The sequence below is a fragment of the Galdieria sulphuraria genome, assembly GCF_000341285.1.
Source record: "Galdieria sulphuraria unplaced genomic scaffold scaf_26, whole genome shotgun sequence".
Classification (NCBI taxonomy): Eukaryota; Rhodophyta; class Bangiophyceae; order Galdieriales; family Galdieriaceae; genus Galdieria; species Galdieria sulphuraria.
The window spans coordinates 123,704-144,196 of NW_005178449.1; the positions used below are offsets into that span (position 1 = coordinate 123,704).

At 38.6% G+C, this 20,493-nt stretch overlaps 11 protein-coding genes across 12 annotated transcripts; 6 read left to right on the plus strand and 5 right to left on the minus strand.

Moving 5' to 3' along the window:
* Nucleotides 1-2: 2 nt before the first annotated feature.
* Gasu_33180 (splicing factor, arginine/serine-rich 7) lies at nt 3-1,397 on the minus strand. The gene is made up of 2 exons (XM_005705774.1): nt 457-1,397; nt 3-411 (listed from the first exon to the last, which is right to left on the minus strand). The coding sequence occupies exons 1-2, from the start codon at nt 1,214-1,216 to the stop codon at nt 395-397; spliced, it is 777 nt and encodes a 258-aa protein (XP_005705831.1). The 5' UTR covers nt 1,217-1,397; the 3' UTR covers nt 3-394.
* A 10-nt stretch (nt 1,398-1,407) lies between these two features.
* On the plus strand, nt 1,408-2,278 carry Gasu_33190 (uncharacterized protein). Its single transcript, XM_005705775.1, has 3 exons — nt 1,408-1,542; nt 1,591-1,761; nt 1,819-2,278. The coding sequence occupies exons 1-3, from the start codon at nt 1,414-1,416 to the stop codon at nt 1,903-1,905; spliced, it is 387 nt and encodes a 128-aa protein (XP_005705832.1). The 5' UTR covers nt 1,408-1,413; the 3' UTR covers nt 1,906-2,278.
* Nucleotides 2,279-2,287: 9 nt separating this feature from the next.
* Nucleotides 2,288-3,668, plus strand: Gasu_33200 (DNA binding protein). Its single transcript, XM_005705776.1, has one exon. It carries the CDS (start codon nt 2,400-2,402, stop codon nt 3,633-3,635), a length of 1,236 nt encoding a protein of 411 aa, XP_005705833.1. The 5' UTR covers nt 2,288-2,399; the 3' UTR covers nt 3,636-3,668.
* A 4-nt stretch (nt 3,669-3,672) lies between these two features.
* Gasu_33210 (ribokinase) lies at nt 3,673-4,917 on the minus strand. The gene is made up of 2 exons (XM_005705777.1): nt 4,358-4,917; nt 3,673-4,308 (listed from the first exon to the last, which is right to left on the minus strand). The coding sequence occupies exons 1-2, from the start codon at nt 4,815-4,817 to the stop codon at nt 3,746-3,748; spliced, it is 1,023 nt and encodes a 340-aa protein (XP_005705834.1). The 5' UTR covers nt 4,818-4,917; the 3' UTR covers nt 3,673-3,745.
* A 784-nt stretch (nt 4,918-5,701) lies between these two features.
* Gasu_33220 (acid phosphatase) lies at nt 5,702-6,317 on the minus strand. Its single transcript, XM_005705778.1, has one exon. It carries the CDS (start codon nt 6,267-6,269, stop codon nt 5,910-5,912), a length of 360 nt encoding a protein of 119 aa, XP_005705835.1. The 5' UTR covers nt 6,270-6,317; the 3' UTR covers nt 5,702-5,909.
* Nucleotides 6,318-9,727: 3,410 nt separating this feature from the next.
* Nucleotides 9,728-11,038, plus strand: Gasu_33230 (magnesium transporter, MgtE family). 2 transcript variants are annotated; one of them, XM_005705779.1, is made up of 5 exons: nt 9,728-9,862; nt 9,913-10,114; nt 10,163-10,368; nt 10,514-10,653; nt 10,763-11,038. In XM_005705779.1, exons 1-5 carry the CDS (start codon nt 9,738-9,740, stop codon nt 10,963-10,965), a joined length of 876 nt encoding a protein of 291 aa, XP_005705836.1. In that variant the 5' UTR covers nt 9,728-9,737; the 3' UTR covers nt 10,966-11,038. The 2 variants fall into 2 exon arrangements, with proteins under 2 accessions (XP_005705836.1, XP_005705837.1); XM_005705780.1 differs by lacking the exons at nt 9,728-9,862; nt 9,913-10,114; nt 10,163-10,368 and having other exon boundaries at nt 10,468-10,653.
* Nucleotides 11,039-11,367: 329 nt separating this feature from the next.
* Nucleotides 11,368-13,298, plus strand: Gasu_33240 (MFS transporter, SP family, sugar:H+ symporter). Its single transcript, XM_005705781.1, has 2 exons — nt 11,368-11,917; nt 11,970-13,298. The coding sequence occupies exons 1-2, from the start codon at nt 11,505-11,507 to the stop codon at nt 13,261-13,263; spliced, it is 1,707 nt and encodes a 568-aa protein (XP_005705838.1). The 5' UTR covers nt 11,368-11,504; the 3' UTR covers nt 13,264-13,298.
* A 239-nt stretch (nt 13,299-13,537) lies between these two features.
* On the plus strand, nt 13,538-14,978 carry Gasu_33250 (cyclin-dependent serine/threonine protein kinase). The gene is made up of 8 exons (XM_005705782.1): nt 13,538-13,812; nt 13,864-13,948; nt 13,998-14,127; nt 14,183-14,347; nt 14,400-14,480; nt 14,534-14,663; nt 14,712-14,893; nt 14,947-14,978. The coding sequence occupies exons 1-8, from the start codon at nt 13,624-13,626 to the stop codon at nt 14,951-14,953; spliced, it is 969 nt and encodes a 322-aa protein (XP_005705839.1). The 5' UTR covers nt 13,538-13,623; the 3' UTR covers nt 14,954-14,978.
* Nucleotides 14,979-14,982: 4 nt separating this feature from the next.
* On the minus strand, nt 14,983-17,637 carry Gasu_33260 (uncharacterized protein). The gene is made up of 9 exons (XM_005705783.1): nt 17,583-17,637; nt 17,337-17,528; nt 17,120-17,279; nt 16,874-17,073; nt 16,514-16,825; nt 16,347-16,460; nt 15,984-16,302; nt 15,716-15,906; nt 14,983-15,669 (listed from the first exon to the last, which is right to left on the minus strand). Exons 1-9 carry the CDS (start codon nt 17,631-17,633, stop codon nt 15,541-15,543), a joined length of 1,668 nt encoding a protein of 555 aa, XP_005705840.1. The 5' UTR covers nt 17,634-17,637; the 3' UTR covers nt 14,983-15,540.
* A 10-nt stretch (nt 17,638-17,647) lies between these two features.
* Gasu_33270 (magnesium-dependent phosphatase 1) lies at nt 17,648-18,444 on the plus strand. Its single transcript, XM_005705784.1, has 4 exons — nt 17,648-17,733; nt 17,782-17,978; nt 18,032-18,172; nt 18,224-18,444. Exons 1-4 carry the CDS (start codon nt 17,659-17,661, stop codon nt 18,339-18,341), a joined length of 531 nt encoding a protein of 176 aa, XP_005705841.1. The 5' UTR covers nt 17,648-17,658; the 3' UTR covers nt 18,342-18,444.
* Nucleotides 18,445-18,678: 234 nt separating this feature from the next.
* Nucleotides 18,679-20,467, minus strand: Gasu_33280 (MFS transporter). The gene is made up of 3 exons (XM_005705785.1): nt 20,357-20,467; nt 19,555-20,288; nt 18,679-19,507 (listed from the first exon to the last, which is right to left on the minus strand). Exons 1-3 carry the CDS (start codon nt 20,431-20,433, stop codon nt 18,807-18,809), a joined length of 1,512 nt encoding a protein of 503 aa, XP_005705842.1. The 5' UTR covers nt 20,434-20,467; the 3' UTR covers nt 18,679-18,806.
* Between the last annotated feature and the right edge of the window lie 26 nt (nt 20,468-20,493).

Sequence of the window (20,493 nt, forward strand, 5' to 3'; positions counted from 1 at the left end):
TAATATCAAACGTGTAACAAGTGTGTAAAAAGCCACTCCATCAGTAACTGCTCCTAAGTGTATATACAACCAATATCGTTCAACTTGTCCATTCCCAAAATTCAAAAAGGCATTCATATATATATCCTTCCAATATCCTCTTCCTTTGATATAAGCGCCACAAACAGAGATATACCGTTTATTCATCATATGCGCCATTAGTGGCTACAACTCCAAATGGCCATGCTAACAAGAAAACAACTCCAGACAAGTGGTCGCACAATGCGTAATACTAACCACTCCACTATCGTCGAACAGAGCTTCATCAGACAAATAAACCGAACATGCGCAACAATCACGAAATAAGCAATACCGTCTCAAGGTACCCAAACGAGTCACTACCTTGAAACATCAGCTAATATTCCTCTTCTCCTACTTACGATTGAGTTATTCTATATCCTCTCAAAAACTACCCACCTCTAGGTGACTCATTGGCGGAGTTGTCACCTCTCCTCTTCTCAACACTTTCAATACTTCTCGAACGAGATCTACGACGATCTTCGTAACTGCTTTCGTCACGATAGTTGTTCTCCACACTGGGAGAGTGGGTTCTGTTCCTACTTTCCTCCTTTCTTACTGGACTCCTGCTCCTACTTGCGCTTCGAGAATAGTCATCTCTCCTCCTCGGACTGTCTACAGAAGAGCGCCGAAATCTTCTTCTAGGAGGCGATCTACTTCTAGAGCGATGGCTTCGCCTTGGAGGGGGAGACCTCGAGTGAGAAGGCGAGCGGCTACTGTGCCTATAAGGACTGTGACGCGGGCTTCTTTTCCTTCTAGAAGGGAGTCCAGAAGGAGAAGGTGTTCTTGGACGAGGAGCAGTACAGTCCTTTTGCGTATGCCCCTTTTCCCCACAGCGATAGCAACGGTTACTCCAGTCTCCATTTGGGCACTCTCTGGCAAAGTGACCCAACAAGCCACAGTTGTAACACTTTGGCTGTCTTGGGGGAGCTCTTTCGTTCTTAGCAAACTCGACCCTTATACGTTCACCTTCTAGCCTCTTTCCATCCAAATAATACCGGGCATCCTCGGCATCTCTTTCATCGCCCATCTCAACAAACGCATAGTCAGACAGTAACCGAACGTCCCTGACTCGACCATACTTTGAAAACAGGTCTTCCAAGTCTCTCCTTGTAGCATGTCTCGAAACATTTCCAACGTACAGTTTTCTGGTCGGCATGGCGCTTAAACGGCGTTGCCCAAATTCCCACGACGAAAAGATGGATAATGTTGTTGAATGCGTTCCAAAGCAGTTGGGGTGCAATTAGGAACAAGAGATCTCAGTTAACGTTGCTATTTAAACAAGTGAGAAGATGTAGAGTATATCCAGAATCTCCCCAAATCGTGAACGGGGTGGAAGAAGTAGTTGAACCGCAGATGTCGCAGTTTGGATCAAAGAGGAGGCGTTTCTTCGAAAGGAATCGCATACAGAGGCTCAGACAACAAAGTCAAGTTGCCATAGCTACTTGGATGAGAATAATAATAGCAAAGGGAACAGACTTTGAGGTAACGTAAATTTTTGCCTTTCAATATTATTTATCTACTCTTTTGTAGATATTAGACTCCAAGGTCTATTTTCGTGAAGAGGACGTCAACTGGAGTTTGCTGCGCCAGTGTGAGAAAGTACGCCAGTTTAATCCAATTGGTATGGCAACGTATTACGATATATGCGTCCAACAAGGCAACTATAGTCATTTTAAGAAAGCTGCTGCTTGGAAATTTGGGGTAACTTTGTTTTCTATTTGTTGGGCGACTTGTTTCACCAAGAGTTTTTATCTACAGGAACTAAAAGGGGAATGGAAACTTCTTGGTCGCCGAGTTGCCTTTTGGAAAGGTGTTCAAATAACTGTTACACGAGTGAACGAGTAACGGAAAGATATAAGCAAACAAGTTGCCAATAGCTTTAAAAAAGTATATAACTTAAACTACGATAAGCAGTACGGGGATTTTGTTTATGGTGCTGTTAACTCGCGTGTATGTTTGAAACTACCGAAATTGGTCTTCTTTCTTATGTATAGAATATCATATTGAGGATAATCTCTTGTTTGAGTTTATGTGAATCCGTTGAAAGCTGCAGACAAAGAGCGAGTAACTTGGTTTGATAGTTTATCGATTCTTTCCAGTTGGTGAGTAGAGAAACTGTAGACCATACAATTGGTTGTTGTATTATTACAATTGGCAACCAACATATTCTAAATAAAGTAAATTGCTGCCTTTGCTTGCACGGATATTGAAAACATGTTTTTTGAAGTTTTTGATCAACAACGTAACAATAAGAATCGTCGCCGTGGAACAATATTTGGTGATTGGATTTCGAAGATCGTAGTCGTTCGTATTTATTCTTAATCTTATCTTTTGAACGAATGAATACACAGAAAGTTGACCTGAGTAATGATAGAGCTTTAGAGGATATTGGAGAGAGCAAGTCCATTGAAAGTCCAGAAGTGGTAACCAAATATAAAACAGCCGCAGAAGCTGTAAACAAGGCTTTTTTGCACGTAAAGGAGGCCGTGAAGCCCAATGTTTCTGTCTTGGAGTTGTGTAAGCTAGGCGATAGTCAGATCTTGGAGTACACTTCAGGAGTGTTTAACAAGGCAAAGACTGCAACTGGTGAGAAGGTTGATAAGGGAATTGCCTTTCCTACTTGTGTTTGCGTGAATGCCTGTGTTTCACACTTTTCTCCCCTTTCCGACGAGGACACTGAACTTTTAAAAGAAGGTGATCTGATAAGTATCCAGATGGGTGCCCACATTGACGGATATTGTGCAGTTCTTTGCAATACTTTGTTTGTCAATGGTACTGAAATAGATTCATCCTCACAGACACTAACGGGAAGAAAAGCGGATCTAGTTGTCGCAGTATACACTGCAGCGGAAGCAGCTTTACGTATGTTAAGACCTGGAAGGACCAATACTGAAATATCAGAAATATTCGCAAAGATAGCTGATGCTTATGACTGCCGAATTGTGGAAGGCTGCCTAAGTCATCAAATGAAACGACACGTTATTGATGGAAACAAAGTTGTCCTTGCCAAACCCACGTTTGATCAAAAGGTGGATATATATGAATTTCAAGAGAATGAAGTTTATGCGATAGACATTGCTATGAGCACTGGCGAAGGAAAAACTAGAGAACAAGGTACACGTTGCACCATTTATAAACGTCGTGTGGATATAGAGTACAATCTGAAAATGAAAACTTCTCGTGCAGTATTTAATGAGATTAATACCAAATATCCCACATTGCCTTTTTGTTTGCGTTCGCTTGCCGATGAAAAAAAGGCAAAGCTTGGTATTACGGAGCTTCTGACTCATAATCTTGTTGTTTCATATCCTGTTTTATATGAAAGAGAAGGTGTCTTTGTATGCCGAGCAAAGTTCACTGCTCTCATTTTACCGTCGCAAACTCTTCGTATTACTGAATTTTCGATGCCTTCGTGTCAAAGCGAAAAGACATTGTCTGACGAGACAGTAAAGGCAGTTTTGAAAACCTCTGTGTCAAAGAAAGCTCAAAAGAAAAAGAAGAAGCCAGAAAAATTAAACTCGCAACAAGTTCATGAAGAGCCAGTGCCAATGGAAACGGATGAAAGGAATGCCTAGTCAGGATAACTAAAGGGAGATGAACTCAAATAAACTTTCTATAGGAAACTTATAGCGTAAATATTATAACTTTAACTATGATTATTACTATGGCAATTTCACAATTTGTTTCATTCCTTGATATGGTTAAGCTTTTGGATCCTTGCAACCTGATTGTCCTTCAACAGATATTCAACTTGTTCCCTAGAAGGATACGATTCTTGCGTGCCTTGTCTTGTCACCGATATTCCGGCCGCAATGTTGGCAAACCGAGCTGCTTCCAAAAGATTACCATATTCCATTAATCCTACTGCAAGAGCCCCACAAAAACAGTCACCAGCTCCAGTAGTGTCCACTGTATGATGTGTTGATATGTAAGGCTCTATAAGAAATGCATTCAAATGTTTGTTTTCCATATGTGGACAAACAATGCATCCACGTTTGCCAAGCGTAATGACCAAAGCCAAGTTCTGAAACTTTCGCTGTAGTCTATCCACAAGACCAAATATTACCGCAGTTTCACTATCGTCATTCGAATACCATGTACTATCAGGAATATGTAAACCCAACAAGATTTCTAACTCTAACACGTTGGGTACTAGAATGTCGATTCCATACAGTATTTCATCATTTAGCAACTGAAAAGGTGCAGGGTTCAGAATAACCTTGATCTGGTTTCGTTTTGCAATTTCAACTTGAAACTGTATCAGAAAGAATTGTCAAAGTCCACTCATTTAGCTTACTTGTTTTCTTGACGGTGTCTAAAGGGATTTCCAGTTGTAACAAACAAATAGAACAAGATACAATGGCTTCCTCATGTCGTAACACATCTTCCGAAGACAATCGAGCATTGGCCCCAGAAACAACAGTTATAACATTCTCTCCAGTTTCTTCTTCAACAACGATCAGGGCCAGTCCAGTAGATTCAAGTTCCTCTTTGATAACAGTACTTGTATTTACCGAGTACTCTGCCAATTTCTCCATAGCTTGACGACCATAATCATCATCTCCAATCTTAGCCACCAAGTTAGTCTGAATGCCAAGCCTACTACAAGCAACAGCTTGATTGGCTCCCTTGCCACCATAGCGGATGGCAAACGAACTAGCGAGTATGGTTTCTCCTTTCACGGGAATTTTGGTTGCAGTTGCAACAAGGTCAACGTTGAGGCTACCAATGACACATATATTTCTCTCAGGCTCCATAATTATAACAAAAAGTGAAAACTTTCGGAAGTTGTTACCAATAGCATTAAATGACTTCGCATTAAACGAAGGCTGAGATCCATCAGGGATTTTGGAAATTTCTCTCTTGAAATTATGAAAGGATGCCAAATCTTTTAGAAACAGCTTGCCGTTTGCTAAAGAGTACAAACCATTTTGAATGTTTTAAATTAAAGATTGTATCCATATAAAAGTTACCACTGATTTCCTTTTTTCGTTTAGAATATGAGTCTTCGAGGCATCACCTTTAAACTTGTCACTCCTGCAACTTTCTCAAGTTTCATTGCTTGTGCTTCTTTTTACGACACAATATAACTTCCGTCATACTTGTGATAATATACAATGTTGACTGGATTTTATTGAAAGGAAATAGTATGGCAGCATCGAAAAACTTTGCATGGCTATTGAATTCATTGTCATAGTTCTACCATATATTAACCGAGCTCTTATCTTCATGCTCTATATGGTTATATGATTTAGTCTCCTTGAGATATGCATAACGCGACATTTTGGTCCTAGTAAGCAACTTATTCATCCCAAAGTTTTGTATGTAAAAACATGCTTCAAAGAGGCTGGAAATTTTTTAATAGTTCCGTATTCTCTATTTAGATGCCTATCTTTTCTTCTCTTAGAGCAGACTTTTACTGTTGTCGGCTAGGAAACAAATACAAGTTGACAAAGATTTTTGGTTTTTGTGTGTCATCGTCCTTCCTTTAGCAAATATTATTATATTGGTTTCAATCTTCTTGAATTGTTTTCAACAAAAAGGAGCTATTTGAATAAAGACTGGCTTTGTTTGAGCGAGATGATAATCTTTGCAAGAAATGGCTTCTCAAATAAAATCATTTTCTTGTTGAAGCACTGTTGAACGAATTTTTGTCTTTAATTTGACAACTTTTCATATCTGCAAATCACCATGCTTGAAACGTCTTCTTTAATCTTGGGACTTGCAAAATCTTTACGAATATTTTTTGTAAGAGCATGAACAGCAAGCGGTTTAATGCAAGGAGGAAACATGACAACACACAAAGAGAAGCAGCTGAAATAGATCACCTACTAGTTCTAAAAAAGCTATCAAAGGTTTTGATTTGTATTTCTTCTGTTGTGTATCCCAAATAAGTCAAATTCCATGCTTTGAGTATATAAAGTGAACAGATGATTGCTCTTTTCCGAATAAACGACATGATTATTTGGCTTTTTACTCCACAAGGCTATGAGAGGCATTGGGCCTCCTCCATAGATACCTTCAGCTGGTAATAATTTGGTTCCTACTGACAAGTTGAGTGAGTCTGGTCCTGCAGTTACAAATTGCCAACTGTCGGTAGACTTCTTAAAGTCAACTTCAGATTGATCCCATGTTATAAAGATGACAGAGTTGGAGTTTTTCCATATATCTGAGGATGTTATATTAGTAATTGCATCTTGAATGAACATATCTCCATTCAACAACTATCATTTTCTGTGGACAAACGGGCAATGCTTATCATTTGGTCCTCCTTGTGGCAAAGCATCATATTCTACATGAGACGAATACTGTCCATGCATATCGTGGCAAACACCAGGAGTTATGAAACTAAAATTCGGTAGATTGCTATTTTTTAAATCATCCAAAATGTGCAAGTATGGCACAATATTCTTAACCCTTGTAGTGTTGCTGGTTATCTGAGAATACAATGCAAACGGTACATGTCTTTTGACATAAACAGCAAAGTCTGAATTATTTGGATAATAATGGCCTAAGAAACCAACGTATTGAATAGCTTGGGTGTAGTTCTTCCAAGTCATTTCCCTTTCATCGAGGAGACCCGCTATGTTTGTGTGGGTAAACTCCTAAAGCAAAGAAAGTTATTCTCATATAGCTAAAAGAAGTGGAATGATCTATATACCTGAGCAGGGTTATCAGAAAATTACCAAAACTGGAATTGCTATGTAGTTTGGTAGACTTGGATTGGTGTATCCATGGTAATGATCAGCATACATCTCTTCATTGATCAACTTGTTGATAAATGGCATGTCCATCTTACCAGTCATATTTGGTCTTCCGGTATTTTCCATCATAATAATGACTACATGGTCAAAGAATGGTAAAGAGGATGAGTTTCATGAAAAAGAAGGAGAAGAAGAAATACTAGCAGCCTTTGATGGTAATTATATTGAGTAAACAGCTGTAAAGGGAAAGCATGGTAATAGGATGACAAAATATATAGTAACTATTAGAGAAAGAAGCTTTTGTTTGCATTGATTGTTGTATTGATAATCTTTTTCAATAGCAAAAATAGCGAAAATATTTAGATGAAACGGTTCAGATATTGCTCTTTTAAGCCCATTGGTGCTAAATGGACTTGTCATACGAAGCGTTGAATGAATCTGTACAGTTGCCGTCGATCCAAGTTAGTTTTAATTCCAATCGAAAAGTCATTTTTCTTTTCTCTAGATGATACTTCTTTTACTTCGAAGAAGTCAATACTTTCTTAAATAGAAAAGGTTATTTCTGAGATGATTAAGCTCGTAGCTCTTTATTTGAAATATTAGCTACAGAAACAGTTTAGAACATGTCTTTATGCCTTGGAGAACCAATTAAATAGATACGGAAGTTCTCAAAATCATTCAAGTGGCTGTCATTTCTTCAGTTTGCATAAAATAGAGAAGTTTAAAACAATCAAGCCAAGACAAATGATTTTCACAGAATGTTTAGGATCAAGTTTGTCGAAAGAGACTTACTTCTATTGTTATTTGAAATAGTCTTGCTATGGAGTATGTATACAAAGCAGCTGTCCAATAAAGTTCTCACTCCAGTTAATACAAGAGCGAGAATGGCAGCCTTAGATTTGCTCACTCTGCAAAGCTCCTAATACTCTTATACACGTAGTAACTTGCTGTATTCATAACAACTGTGGAGAAATTCTTTCGATTTTCACTGCATCAAGTTTTGAAGAGGTTCTTATCCTCCATTATCCTTCCAGTCAGATTTTCTATTTCTGGACGAGAAACTTGTCTGGCTTCTTCAACTTTTTTTTCTCATGAACAACCCTTTCCTAGATACATCCCATTCATGTTGTTATCTCTAGTTTCACGATCCTATCTTGCGAAACCAGAATAGAAAAGTACGACAAGGTTGTTGATATCAAACTGAGTGAATGATGCCCTTCGTTATGAATACTTCAGAGTATACCAAAGGTGGTTTAATAATTTTCCGAAAGCCCACTGGGAAGCTGTTTTCAACCTTAAGTGGTTTAATTGTTTTTTTGTTTCCACAGACTATTAGTGGTGTTGCAAACTAGTTATTTACTCTTTAGGAAAGAGAAATTGGTGTTCTTTAGTTTTCTTTGGAAGAGCCTGCACGACTTTTCAGCAGGAACAATTAGCTTCAGATTACTTTATGAGGCTGTCAATATAATCCTGATTCTGGGTTCAACAAGACGCTTTTTAACAACGATACAAGTCAAATGGGTTCTCCTTTAATAATCATACAATCTTTCTCTGGACCAACTCTTCGAAATCTTGAATTTGTTCTCAGTACTGTAACCAAAGATTGGCAAATAGGAAGCTTCTAGGATGATCTTGAGTGTATTCAAATGGTTGCTCGTCCTTTTTAATATCATACTCTTGTTTGGTAGTTTGCTCCATAGAACAATAAGTGAAACAGGACCACTTCCGTAGACATCACCAGTGGAAATTAATTTTGTAACAGGCTTTAGAATTGGTTTGTCAGGAACAGCTGAATATATATATATATATATTCTCAGCCACCTGTGGACTTGTTATTGTCATGATCTGCCTGATCCCGTGTCGGAAAGATGACTGAATTTGTTTTATTTCATATGTTAGAAGAAGATATATTCTTGATACATTCAAACATATTTGTCACCCAAAGTCCGGAGCATCATTTAGTTCCAAGATGGACATTGCTTTCCACTTTGTCCATGCTTGTCATGGCAAATGTCTGGTGTTTTAAATGAATTACTGCGTAGTCTATTGTTTGCAAGATCTGCTAAAAGCTCTGAGTGGGTACGATATTGCGAGCTATGGCTGCATTCTTTGTTGTTTGCGGACAAAATGCGGAAGCAACAAGTTTCTTTGCATATAATGCTTCAAGAATTTTTTGGATAAAAGTTGCCCAAAACCCGCTGAAGGAATTCTCTGAGCATAGCTTTTCCATGACATGCCATGATTCGCTATCAAGTAGACAATGTTAGTATGAGGGAAACTCTGTGACATCAACTTGAGTTTCTTTGAAAGAATCACGATGTTAGCGTACCTGTGAGAATCATCTGAGAATAATCAATAATTAGAACCAGTTGTGATATCGATGTAGTTGAGTTAGCTTGGTTTTGTATAGCAATAATAATGAGATACGTACATTCTGGTTTTGATTAGTTCATGGATAATGGCATTTCACTTTTATGCTCTGTTATATTTACTCTGCCATTATTTTTTAACATAAACCCGATGACATGATCAAAGAATGGGAGAGAAGAAGTATTCGCTGGAGGTATAAAGGATTGAGAATCGCTGCATACATGAGTTGCAAAATTAGTGCAGCTTTTAAAAAATATTTCAATGCTGCATACTCAATTCAGATAATCAGTTAAACAATTCTCTTCAAGAATAAACAAAGACGATTCAAAAGGTATAGATGGCAGCGGCTCGAATTTTAATGCGAAATCAATCAGTTGAAACTGTTTTGTGTAGTTGATTTGTGTCCACTCGACGGCGATAAGATTTTTGCCAGTTAGTTGGATTGTAGCAATAACTGATAAGGATAAGGCATTGCACAAACTTTAGTATCGATCGTGAGCTTGAAGTACGTTTATAACAGTGTTGGCAGCGTTGCTATATTTTGGCTTATAAGTTTGCCTTTCTTAAATGAAAAATTGTCACTATTTCAACCAGCCGCACATTATGAGTAGAGCAGAAAATAAAAATAATGATCAGATCAATGCATTCGCTTCTGCCAAAGATGAATTTCTCACGGAAATAGATATCAACATTGTCTCTATGAAAGAAGAGGAAAGCCCAAGTACAAGGTATCTGAAGGACTTGAACCTTATCGATAGTAGTTACAAACCCCTTTAAGACGTCCTGAAGTTACCTTTATGGACTGTTTCGAATTCCTTAATCAACAGAAAAATAATGGGAGAGAACATTTTGTCAATGAGAATGGCTCAGGCCTGGAAATACCTGACCGTTTATTTGTTTCGGATGTTGTCAGTCCGAAGCTTTTGGGCTATTTGACCGTGCAAGATCTTTTCTCTTCTCCAGTAGACATTAAAATTATCGTAAGAAGCTCAAATTTGTCATGATTTGTGTCCTAAAAATCATTTAAGTCGTTGTTGAGAAACTGTGATGTAGTATTCCGAACTAGTACAAGTTTGGAGACTGCCTTGAAAACATATATCCGTGTTGCAGATGGTGAAGGTACATTCATTGGTGTTGCTGGTCTTCTGGACGTAAATCGAAGAGCAGAAGCGTGCTTTGAAAGTCACATTGCCCGAAATAATTGTCTAAAAACGATTAACGGCGTCCAATACATGTACTTTTCAGCCATTAAGCTCATTTCGCTCTCACTCAAAATTTTCATACTTTAAGCTGTTGTTTGCTTCGTCAGTTTTAGAAAGATTTTTATGACTGCTTATGTTGTTTTTGTTACAAAGTGTCTCTTCTTTTATTCTAAATAGTTTTGAAGAATTGATCGAAAAGCGTCTGGCAATAACTCTCTTTCCTACCATGCTTTTAGGAACTGGAGGAGATGCTGGCTCACAATCCTCTGCAATCCGAGGTTTGGCGACTGTGAAATACAATATTGGAGCGCACTCAGGTATTTGTTATATACTTTTGTTGAAAGCGAACTTTTCTTTACCCAACTTCAAAAGCAGGGTCCTTAAGCAAGAACTATTTACTGGGCTTTTAATTGCAACATGTATCAGCTTTGTTGCATTCTCGTGTCATATTTACTGTACATAGTTCAAAAGATGCATTAAAAGTTTCCGTTGCTCTTTTCGTTGTATGGGCAGTAGCTGCTCGTGCCCAGGTTCCGTTGTTGTTAGAATACTGTGGTGCGGACCCTGCACAATGTGCAAGCCCTGTTCTGGCTACTGCAACTGATATTGTTGGAGTTTTTGTTATTTGAACTGTGGAAATGGTCATCTTTGAAAATTAATTCACGTTCACATCAAGGCCCATAGTAGAGTTTCAGTGATCGCAAAACTTTTCATGACTTTGCGCCTCCTGTTATCGCCTATGTTCGATGATGCATTGCCGTTTACAAGTATGTTGCTTTCAACAAAAGCGAAACTTCTTCAATATATTTTAAAAAATTCTCGTTTTCTTGAAGCTTGAAAAGGAGCAAACATTCTAAAGTTGATGTTTCTCAAGTATAGGTTTGTGAAAAGTGACACTAGAAAATATTGACAGTTTTCAAGCTTATATGTGTTGGTGATGTCATTTCCTAAGTGAAGTCCAAGATTTTTCATGTTTTCTTAGACGTTTGAGAGCGAAGACTCATGGGATACTACGAAATGTCTCTGCTCGATTTCGCCTTGATCCGACTATAGACGTCTCTTGGACAGTTGTAGGATTGCTGCATTCCAGAGGAAAGTTGCTAGCATTAGAAAATTGGTTTAAAACAATTGATCGTAGTTGATTTTTCTATTTCTACTTTACAATCGAATGGATAGTGTTCAGGCTACACAAGAGAAAATGAAGGTCAATCGTACTATTTCAAGCAACGAAACAAATGATGGTACACAAAGAACATCATCCAAGAATTCAGAAGAAGCTAAAGACCAGAGTTTGGAGGCACTCCTTGATAACATTGAGGTCTCTGAAGAAGATAAAATAGAAGTTCAAGAAGATGTGGATAAGATAGCAGAAAAAGTTCCACTGGGGACTTTTGGAAACCCTAAATTTTATTTGCACTTTTTGGCAATCTACGCTTCATTTGGTGGATTCTTGTATGGAGTGGACCAAACCTTAGTTAGCGGAGCTTTGTTGTATCTCTTGAAGGATATCAAGCTGAATGTTGAGCAGGAATCCTTGATAACTAGTGCAGTATCTCTAGGAGGTATTCCTGGAGCCATAGCGTAAGTAACTATTTTCTCTAGAATGGGAAGATATTAACACATATAATAATAGAGCTATTGCAGTCAACGAGGCGCTTGGAAGAAGAGGCGGAATCATCATTGCCTGTCTTTTAGATACAACTGGTGCAATAATGTGTGCAGCAGCCCGATCTTATGGTGTTTTGTTGCCTGGAAGACTCATCTTAGGAGCTGGTATTGGAATGGAAGCCATGACAGTTCCTACGTATATTGCTGAATGTTCACCAAAACAACGAAGGGGAGGCTTGGTGTCTTTATATCAAGTGATGATTGTATTTGGGCTACTCGGTGGTTATGTGGTTGATGCTATATTTACCAACGTTGATGGAAGTTGGAGATACATGCTTGGGTCTTCCCTGGTCTTCTCAACTATATTGATGACTGGTGCAATATTCTTCCCTGAGAGCCCTCGTTGGCTAATGAAGCGAGGAAGATATCAGCGAGCCTTAGTTGTTTGGAGAAAATTAAGAGGCTTTCGAGGAGAAGAAATTGAAGAATTTGTTCGAATGAAGAAAGTTGTGGAGACAGAGAGACAATTTGCAAAACCTTTTCTGATAGTCATGATGGACTTTTTGCGTGTTCCACATTGTCGTAGAGCGTTTGAGTTAGGTGTGGGAATCATGTTTATTCAGGAATTCTCTGGGGTTGCAACTATTAATTATTATACTGGAACCTTGTTCGAGAAATTGGGCATGACTCCTAGTCATTCTGTTTACATGGGAATGATAGGAGAAGGAGTATTTTTCTTTGCAACTATTCCTGCCATATACCTTAACGATAAGATTGGTAGAAGATGGTTGTTATTATCAACCATGCCTGGCATCATTTTGGGTCTCATCATAACTGGCTTTTCTTTCTACGCAAGTGATAAAAGTTCAAAGGTGGGACTCTATACCTGGGGAGTTGTTACGTTTTATTTGTTTTGGGGTCCTGGAATGGGACCGGTACCGTGGACTATCAATTCGGAAATATTTCCAACCTATATCAGAACTTACGGCGTAGCCAGTTGCACAATCATGAATTTCTTTGGCAATTGGCTCACATCATATGAATTTCTCAGAATGGAGAAGCACATGACGGATCCTGGAGTTTTCATCGGTTTTTACGGTGGGATAGTTTTTCTTGGTTGGATCTACCTTGTTTTATTTATGCCTGAAACGAAAAATCTCACTCTGGAAGAAATTAAGCAAACGTTCTCTCTTAGCCATGTGGAAATTGCCAAAAGAAATTGGCAAAAAGCTATTGATGACTGGCATTTTATCAAAGCATATTTTGGCAGACAGCGCAGTCGTCAACAAATTGTTCATCCAGTATCTCAAACAGTATAAAGGATCAACACATACATGAATGACTTGTTTGGGTTAATGCTTGCCTATTATCAAATGCCTTTGCTTATACAGCACGTCCCCATGAAACAGAAAACATTTTTAAACACTAAAAAATGCATTTACCAATATCGTCAAGTTCAAATTTTTCCATCCAGAAACTGTCAAGTTCAATTTTCTAGTTGCATAAATTCTCCTCCCTGTATAATAATCTAAGGAGGAAATAATTGAAAAATATAGAACAATGATAATAATGCTTTTAGTCTGGTCAATGACATTGAGAAATGGAAGAAATGTCAAATTGTTCTTTGATAGGGTGGGTCTCCGCTTAGACTAACGTTCCATCTCGAGAACCTTGGAAGGATGGGAGAAAGAAACTTAAGTAGACAGGAAAAGATAAAGCACGATTTCTTCCTGCCTCCACTTATGCAGCACCGCTACGCACTGGAAAAATGTATTGGGGAAGGAGCATATGGTGTCGTTTGTGCTGCCAAAGACAACCAGACTGGTCAACGAGTCGCTATCAAGAGAGTACTTAAAGTCTTCGAAGATGTAGGTACAGCTTTTGTAAGTTTTGTTTCTTAATTTCTTATTCACATGTAGGTTTCGGAAGCCGTAAGAATACTGAGGGAACTCAAGTTCCTCAGACTTCTTGACGGTCACCCGAACGTTTGCAAGCTGGTGGATGGTTCGTCAGACAGAAATATCTATTGTAGAAAGTTCTTATTTGCCTTTAGTGCTTGTACCTAGTAACAAAGACAACTTTGACGACGTATTCCTTGTTATGGAACTAATGCCTACGGACTTGAAGCGCGTACTTACCAAAATGCCAGATGAGCTATCAGATGATCATATTCGCTGGATAATGTACGTGTTTCATCTACTCCCGTGTACAAACTAAAGTATGGCATTTTCTATCAAGGTATCAAGTGTTTTGTGCTCTAAATTACATCCACAGCGCGAAAGTTCTTCATCGTGACCTGAAACCAAACAACATTCTCATCAATTCAGACTGTGATTTGCGACTTTGTGACTTCGGTTTGGCGAGAGCAGAATTTGATACGGAGAATATCGTAAACTGGACAGGGTATACATTTGGAATTTTTCTTGTAACTTTTTTGTTGAGTAACTTTCCTTAGCTATGTCGAAACTAGATGGTATCGTGCTCCTGAAATTATTTTAACAAACTACACACGATATTCTACGTCAATAGATATATGGCAAGTACCTGTTCTAATGACTTGGAGTGAGTTTTTACATTTTATTCTTTCAGGTCGGCGGGTTGTATTTTAGGTGAAATGTTGAATAGAGGAGTTCCTTTATTTAGAGGTACAAACTCACCGAATCAGTTGGAAGTCATCGTCAAATTGCTCGGGAAACCTACCGCTGAAGCAATATCACAAGTATGTCAACCCTTATATTTCTTCTTGTTCGACTCCATAGCATATTAGGTTCGAAGCGATAGAGCAAGAGCACTTCTTATGCAGATGCCTGCTAGGACAACGCCTAAACTGGAAGAAATGTTTCCAAGAGCGCACCATGAAGCTCTTTCGCTGTTGAAGAGACTATTGGAGTTTGACCCTCGGAAGCGACCTTCTGCGGCACAAGTATTAGATGATCCTTATTTTGCAAAGTTTAGGGACCGAAATAAGGAATTTGCTTGCAAAAAAGTCTGTGATGCTTCAGAGTTTGACTTTGAGAGGCGACGTCTTTCTGCCGCTGATATGAGAGTTCTTTTCTGGAAAGAAATTCTTTTGTACCATCCAGAGTTGGCACAATTGCAAGAGCGTAGCAACTATGAGATGCCTTCACAAGCAGATTTGATGCGTTCTCAGTGGAAACAGTCCATGGGAAAGGTGGACTCTCGTCAATATAGTAGTCTTCCAAGAGAGCGCTTGTCTGAAATGCACGATATGTATCACGAACAAATAAGACAAGCTTCTGACGCACTCGGTCAACAATATGCTCAAGGAGTTGTTGGAAAACCAGCTCACTCAGGTGTTGTGGAGGTTGACAATTCTCTGGCCAACTTAAGTGTCAAAGAAGGTAATAACCCGGAGAAAGCAACCTCGTCACAAGGGGAGGAGCCCATGGAGAGAACTCCTCACGTAACTATGGGAAGGAATCGCTAGTGTCCACTTAACTGAAAATAGCTTGACGTGATAAAGTCCAAAGTCTTTTTTGGATTTATTCTTATTGATAAAGAAAGCAAAGTCCGTTTAGATTGAACGACATTCCTTCATTGTCTAGCCTCACTTGACAACGGTCTTTGCTCCCGCTTTACGACTCCGTCATTTCTCTGAGACGACGAATAGTACTTCGCACTGTTGCAGCTGCCTGTGTGCTCAGCGACCAAGCGCCTCCGGCTATTGATCTTTTACAGGATCTGCAACACCAAATACCGACCGCCTAAAAACGATTGAGGTGAAGGCCACAACAACCAACTAGGAAGTACCTTTCGTTTTATGGAGTCCTTTCCACAGAAAGCACAGGTATACTTTGCATGTTGAGCAATTTCGATCTTCTTAATCTGCTTTCTTATGGAGGAGCCATAACGTGTTCCATATTTACCGACAATACCCACTTTCCTTGTTCGTTTTCCCATCGAGCCCAAATAGGACGACGCCGAATGAAATTGGAAAATCACTTTTATTCTCCATCTAAAACAATATTTTCGAAAATGTTGATTTGTCCATTATGATAAGAACAAATAATAACCAAACCACTTTCCTTTGTTGAGTCATGTGTCCTATTTCTAGTAGGACCAAATATAGCACAAGTTACGTTCGAGTCTTGCATAAAGTATTCACAGTCTAAACGTTCCGACTTGCTGCGTCCACCATTAGTGGTCGAACCCTGTTCCAAAGATCTCCATATGTACACTGCCTTATCCTCTGAGCCACTAATAACAAAAGAACCGTTCTTATGAAAGGTTCCATATATCTGACTGGATTGATTGTGATGCCCAATATATTTGCAACTTCGTGAAAAGTCATCGAGTCGGTAACAACGCATTCGTGAGTCATTGGAAGAAATTAAGAACTAAAAAAGATGAGAAAACATCATCAAGACATATCTATACCAACCTCTTCGCCATTAGGAGAAAAACAAATTCCGGAGATTTTACTGCCTCTACTATTCTTTCCTCTCCTAGAGCGAACATCAAACTGAGTAATGTATTGAATACACCAGTCACCCTTCTAATAGTACCATTGACTCAGATAAGACCATTCTATTCTAACCCAAAACATACCTCATTCTTCAAATAATAAACTTTACATTGTCCTCTGTACGAACCAACAAGAGCCTGTTTTCCATCCTCTGAAATAGCGCATGCAGTTATCACGTCTGGAGTTTCCGTCCACGATAACACAGTCTTATCTATTGCATTCCATAATCGAAGTTTGTCATCGAGTGAACCACTTAAAAACACACGCTCATCTTGCGGATGAAAACAGGCACATGTTACAAAGTCTGCATGTTGAAAGCTTCTAAGACAAGTATCTACTGATATATGCCATAGCTTCACTGTTTTGTCTATTGATGCGGAGAGTAAGAAATCGTTCTAGAAGAAGATTAAGTAATGCACCTATTTCATATTTACTTTACCGACTTGCGACCAATCCAAGCTAAGAATATCTCGATGATGTCCTTTGTATTCCCTAAAGGGACGAGGCTTTATGTATTCCTTCCTATACAAGGAATTTATAGTTATATCACGAGCCTTCGGAACAATATCGTCATTCTTCTCTATCCTTTGTGTCATTTCAATATCCTCTTTCGAGTTCAACTCGAAATCTGAATTCTCGGAAGCTACTCAACTCAATAGACAATTTCAATCTTAAAACGGAATACATACATAGTTTCCAGACACGAATGACGTTATCCTCACCAGCAGAAGCCAAGTAACTTCCGGTTTTACTTAACTTAACGCACCAAATAGGTCCATTGTGAGCTTGTATGCTTTGTATCAAAAATAAGTTGGTCAATTCTCTATTTGGTCTTCCACGAGTGAACACCTAAAAAAGTTCCAACATTATCCTTACAAAGAAGCAAAACTAGTAAACAAAGCAGACCTTCACATAGCCAGCAACTCTATTCAAATTCCGATAGTCTTCAGATTGCTCCTTTGTTGGAAGTCTCCTTTCTTCCTCTTCTTCGCTTTCAGAAGTTTCACTTCCGGTTAATTGTCTATCCCAATTTTTCGACAGTTGAGAGTATAGAGGGTCAAAAGCTTTCTCGATATCCTTGATGGATGTTCTTTCACCCTAAACTTGTCATTTATTCAAGTGAGTCCTTTCAAACAGAACTATATTTCTCACGGTATCAAGGTTCTTGACCAACAAGTTGCCCTCTTCATCAATGGACTCCATAAAAGACTTGAAATATTGTGGAATTATGGAAGGCCAACGTGCTCGTTTGAAAGAGATTCTCAAAGCAGGGAAGCTTCCAAAGTTGGCTGTGTTTGATTTGGTATCACAGAATAATATGTCTGTGGCGTTGTGACTTAACAACACTTAGGACTATACTATTTGGGCTTTTTGGAACGACTGTACTGCAGGACCACCTTATCGAAGACAGAGTTCACTAACTATAGTTGATCGAAGTGGAGAAGTCTTACATATGTACCCGCAGTCGAGAATGATTCTGGAAGAATTTCAGAAAGAGCGAGTTTCTGTAGGATTTGCTTCACGAAGCCCAGTTCCAAAGTGGACACGGTAGTTTGACTGCTTACTGATTATCAAGCAAAATGTTTTACATTTTGCCCAAGGAAAGTTGTCGAGACGTTTGATCTCTTGTCCATAGTTGACAATCTATGTGAAATATATCCAGGTTCTAAAGAACCCCACTTTAAAAGTCTACAGAAGAAGACAGGCATTTCCTTTGATGAAATGATATTTTTTGATGACGAGTAGGCTTCCATACTTTCAACATCTTGTTATTTATCCATTTTGACTATTAGGATGCGGAATCTTGTTGATGTTTCCAAGTTAGGTGTAACGTGTCAATACTGCCCTAGAGGACTCAGTGTCGATGAAGTTGAAAAATGTCTCGAAGCGTATAGAAAGAAGCAAATGTAGTGTAGCACCTTTTTAGAATGAAGATAACAATCTTCTTTTTCAACCAAATCCTATTTGTTTTGCAATATTTCTTTTTGATATCTATAAAGATACGTTGCCTAATGTGCTTCACTTTGTTGGACAATCGTTATTTCCTGAATTGCCTGTTTCAGTACATGACAGGCTTCATTTTCCAAACTCTTTTATTGTAGAACAAATTTGAGCTATTTTCTTTGAAAATTTATCTGTCTGAACTATTCAATGCTTTATTTCTTGTAAAATGTTCATTTTCATGTGAAATATAAAAAATTCAGAAAAATCAACTGTAATTGTTATCCAAGAAGAGAATTCGAAGTCGAGACCCTATTAAGGATTTATAATAAATACGCTTGTGATCACTAAGAAAACTTTACAATAATCTTAATTACTACTCATGTCACATGGTTTCTAAAACTATGGTCATCAGGAAATACAACAAAAAGTAGTTCATTGGATGCCAATTTTGGCATAATAATTCCGTCTCACAATACCACTTTCGCCTTGTGGTCCTAAAAGTCGTTGACGAACTAATACGACGACCCGGGGAGTGACCGGTACAATCATCAGCTTTCCTCGTGACTGTCTTTCACTCTCCAAGGCAAGAGGTTGTCGAAGCTCTTCAATTTCTTCTAACTGTTCTGTGGGTCTGTTGATTCTATCCTCTCCAAACCTGTCTAGAACATTCCAAACGAAAACAACACAAAAAGAGGATATTCCAATCATTTCTAAAAACCTGAGAGACTGGCGATAACCTTTGCGGTCAATCAAGATTCCCATGAAAAATGTTGTCAGTGATGTTCCAAGGTTCTGCAACGCTTGTGCTACACCTATAGCAGTAGCCAAAGATTGCGGATGGACACAGATTGCCAAAGAAGGCCAAAGAGCTGAAGAAATTCCCGATAGACCCAAGCCAAGCAATATAGAACAAGAATACAGAAGCTGCAGACGACTCAAACTATAAAATATTTTCATAGTATGAAATGAACTCGATAAAATATGTAATGATAAACTGGTCAATATTACTGCTAACCCAATCGTTATACCTCTGTAACCATAAGAGTCCAACAATTTTCCCAATACAGGTGCTAGAAACATAGAAATATTATAAATCAACGAAACAAGAAAGCCAGCGGTAGAACCAGCTATATCTAGAGAACATCTTTCAACAAGAAAGAACGACGATACAAATCCTTACCAAATTCTCGCTGGAAAAGGTCCGTTCCTATAGCTATAAATGAGAAAAATATGGAATATGCGGTCATTCCTGCTATGGATCCCAACCAAAAGCTCAGCGGAAAAATTCCTTTCGAAGAAAATTTATGCTCAACATCCGAAAGTGACGTATTTCCCTGATCAACTTGTGTCATAGCAAAACTGAGCTCTTCTTCTGCCTTCTTGTCGACATATACGAAGCATAGTGTAGCTATAAAAGAAACACTACACAATAAAGCACCCAATAAAAAAGCAGAGGAAAGACCAAAACGTTGGCTATAGGAAGGAAGAATATTAAAAGCAATAATGCTTCCGAGCCTAGAAACTGTTAAAGAAAAGCCAAATGCCATTGCAAGCTCATTTCCTTGAAACCAATGAGAAACAATTGTGCTTTGACACACATTCAAACTTTCACTTCCCGAGCCAAAGAGAAATCTTCCTATTAACAATAACTTGAAACTTTTGTAAAACACTCCTGTGGTGGTAATCAGCTGACCCGTCAGCGTAATTAAACTAAGGACAATAGAACACGGTCTACTTCCAAAAGTATCTATAAAGAAGCCTCCTAGAAATACCAGTACAACGTTTGGCCAAGCATATACACTATAAAGAAGGTTGAATTCTGTAGCAGAAAGTTTCATAGGTCCACGTTCTAATAGGCTTCCTAGTGCGCCTGGAGTATCGAAGCAGAAATAAGAACCAAAAGTAAACAAACAACTATTTGAATTTCAGTGGAGATAAATCAAGTCACTTAAAGAACTCTAGAGTTCCAACTGTGGACTCACACAAAGAAAAGCACCACGAAGCGTTGTCTTCGACGAGAAAGCGAAGCAATAGCAGTTGTAGCAGTTGTCGGACTCATCTAAATCAAACCTTCCAATCTCTTTCAAAAGGAATTTGAAGTATCCAACATTTTCCACTT

Excerpts from the sequence above, each read along its gene's own strand:
- Gasu_33180 (XM_005705774.1), bottom strand. The coding sequence starts at position 1,216 with ATGCCGACCAGAAAACTGTACGTTGGAAATGTTTCGAGACATGCTACA.
- Gasu_33190 (XM_005705775.1), top strand. The coding sequence starts at position 1,414 with ATGTCGCAGTTTGGATCAAAGAGGAGGCGTTTCTTCGAAAGGAATCGC. Across the intron at positions 1,543-1,590 it reads CAAAGGGAACAGACTTTGAG|ATATTAGACTCCAAGGTCTA; the intron begins GTAACGTAAATT and ends ACTCTTTTGTAG. Across the intron at positions 1,762-1,818 it reads CTGCTGCTTGGAAATTTGGG|GAACTAAAAGGGGAATGGAA; the intron begins GTAACTTTGTTT and ends TTTTATCTACAG.
- Gasu_33200 (XM_005705776.1), top strand. The coding sequence starts at position 2,400 with ATGAATACACAGAAAGTTGACCTGAGTAATGATAGAGCTTTAGAGGAT.
- Gasu_33210 (XM_005705777.1), bottom strand. The coding sequence starts at position 4,817 with ATGGAGCCTGAGAGAAATATATGTGTCATTGGTAGCCTCAACGTTGAC. Across the intron at positions 4,309-4,357 it reads AGACACCGTCAAGAAAACAA|TTGAAATTGCAAAACGAAAC; the intron begins GTAAGCTAAATG and ends TACAGTTTCAAG.
- Gasu_33220 (XM_005705778.1), bottom strand. The coding sequence starts at position 6,269 with ATGTTCATTCAAGATGCAATTACTAATATAACATCCTCAGATATATGG.
- Gasu_33230 (XM_005705779.1), top strand. The coding sequence starts at position 9,738 with ATGAGTAGAGCAGAAAATAAAAATAATGATCAGATCAATGCATTCGCT. Across the intron at positions 10,369-10,513 it reads ATTAACGGCGTCCAATACAT|TTTTGAAGAATTGATCGAAA; the intron begins GTACTTTTCAGC and ends TATTCTAAATAG. Across the intron at positions 10,654-10,762 it reads CAATATTGGAGCGCACTCAG|CTTTGTTGCATTCTCGTGTC; the intron begins GTATTTGTTATA and ends AACATGTATCAG.
- Gasu_33240 (XM_005705781.1), top strand. The coding sequence starts at position 11,505 with ATGGATAGTGTTCAGGCTACACAAGAGAAAATGAAGGTCAATCGTACT. Across the intron at positions 11,918-11,969 it reads GGTATTCCTGGAGCCATAGC|AGCTATTGCAGTCAACGAGG; the intron begins GTAAGTAACTAT and ends ATATAATAATAG.
- Gasu_33250 (XM_005705782.1), top strand. The coding sequence starts at position 13,624 with ATGGGAGAAAGAAACTTAAGTAGACAGGAAAAGATAAAGCACGATTTC. Across the intron at positions 14,348-14,399 it reads AATATCGTAAACTGGACAGG|CTATGTCGAAACTAGATGGT; the intron begins GTATACATTTGG and ends AACTTTCCTTAG. Across the intron at positions 14,481-14,533 it reads TCTACGTCAATAGATATATG|GTCGGCGGGTTGTATTTTAG; the intron begins GCAAGTACCTGT and ends TTATTCTTTCAG.
- Gasu_33260 (XM_005705783.1), bottom strand. The coding sequence starts at position 17,633 with ATGGAGTCCATTGATGAAGAGGGCAACTTGTTGGTCAAGAACCTTGAT. Across the intron at positions 17,074-17,119 it reads CATTCGTGTCTGGAAACTAT|CTTCCGAGAATTCAGATTTC; the intron begins GTATGTATTCCG and ends TGAGTTGAGTAG. Across the intron at positions 15,670-15,715 it reads AGGACTCCATAAAACGAAAG|GCGGTCGGTATTTGGTGTTG; the intron begins GTACTTCCTAGT and ends AATCGTTTTTAG.
- Gasu_33270 (XM_005705784.1), top strand. The coding sequence starts at position 17,659 with ATGGAAGGCCAACGTGCTCGTTTGAAAGAGATTCTCAAAGCAGGGAAG. Across the intron at positions 17,734-17,781 it reads AGTTGGCTGTGTTTGATTTG|GACTATACTATTTGGGCTTT; the intron begins GTATCACAGAAT and ends AACAACACTTAG. Across the intron at positions 18,173-18,223 it reads ATGATATTTTTTGATGACGA|GATGCGGAATCTTGTTGATG; the intron begins GTAGGCTTCCAT and ends TTTGACTATTAG.
- Gasu_33280 (XM_005705785.1), bottom strand. The coding sequence starts at position 20,433 with ATGAGTCCGACAACTGCTACAACTGCTATTGCTTCGCTTTCTCGTCGA. Across the intron at positions 20,289-20,356 it reads TTCGTGGTGCTTTTCTTTGT|TTGTTTGTTTACTTTTGGTT; the intron begins GTGAGTCCACAG and ends AAATTCAAATAG. Across the intron at positions 19,508-19,554 it reads CCTTTTCCAGCGAGAATTTG|ATATAGCTGGTTCTACCGCT; the intron begins GTAAGGATTTGT and ends GATGTTCTCTAG.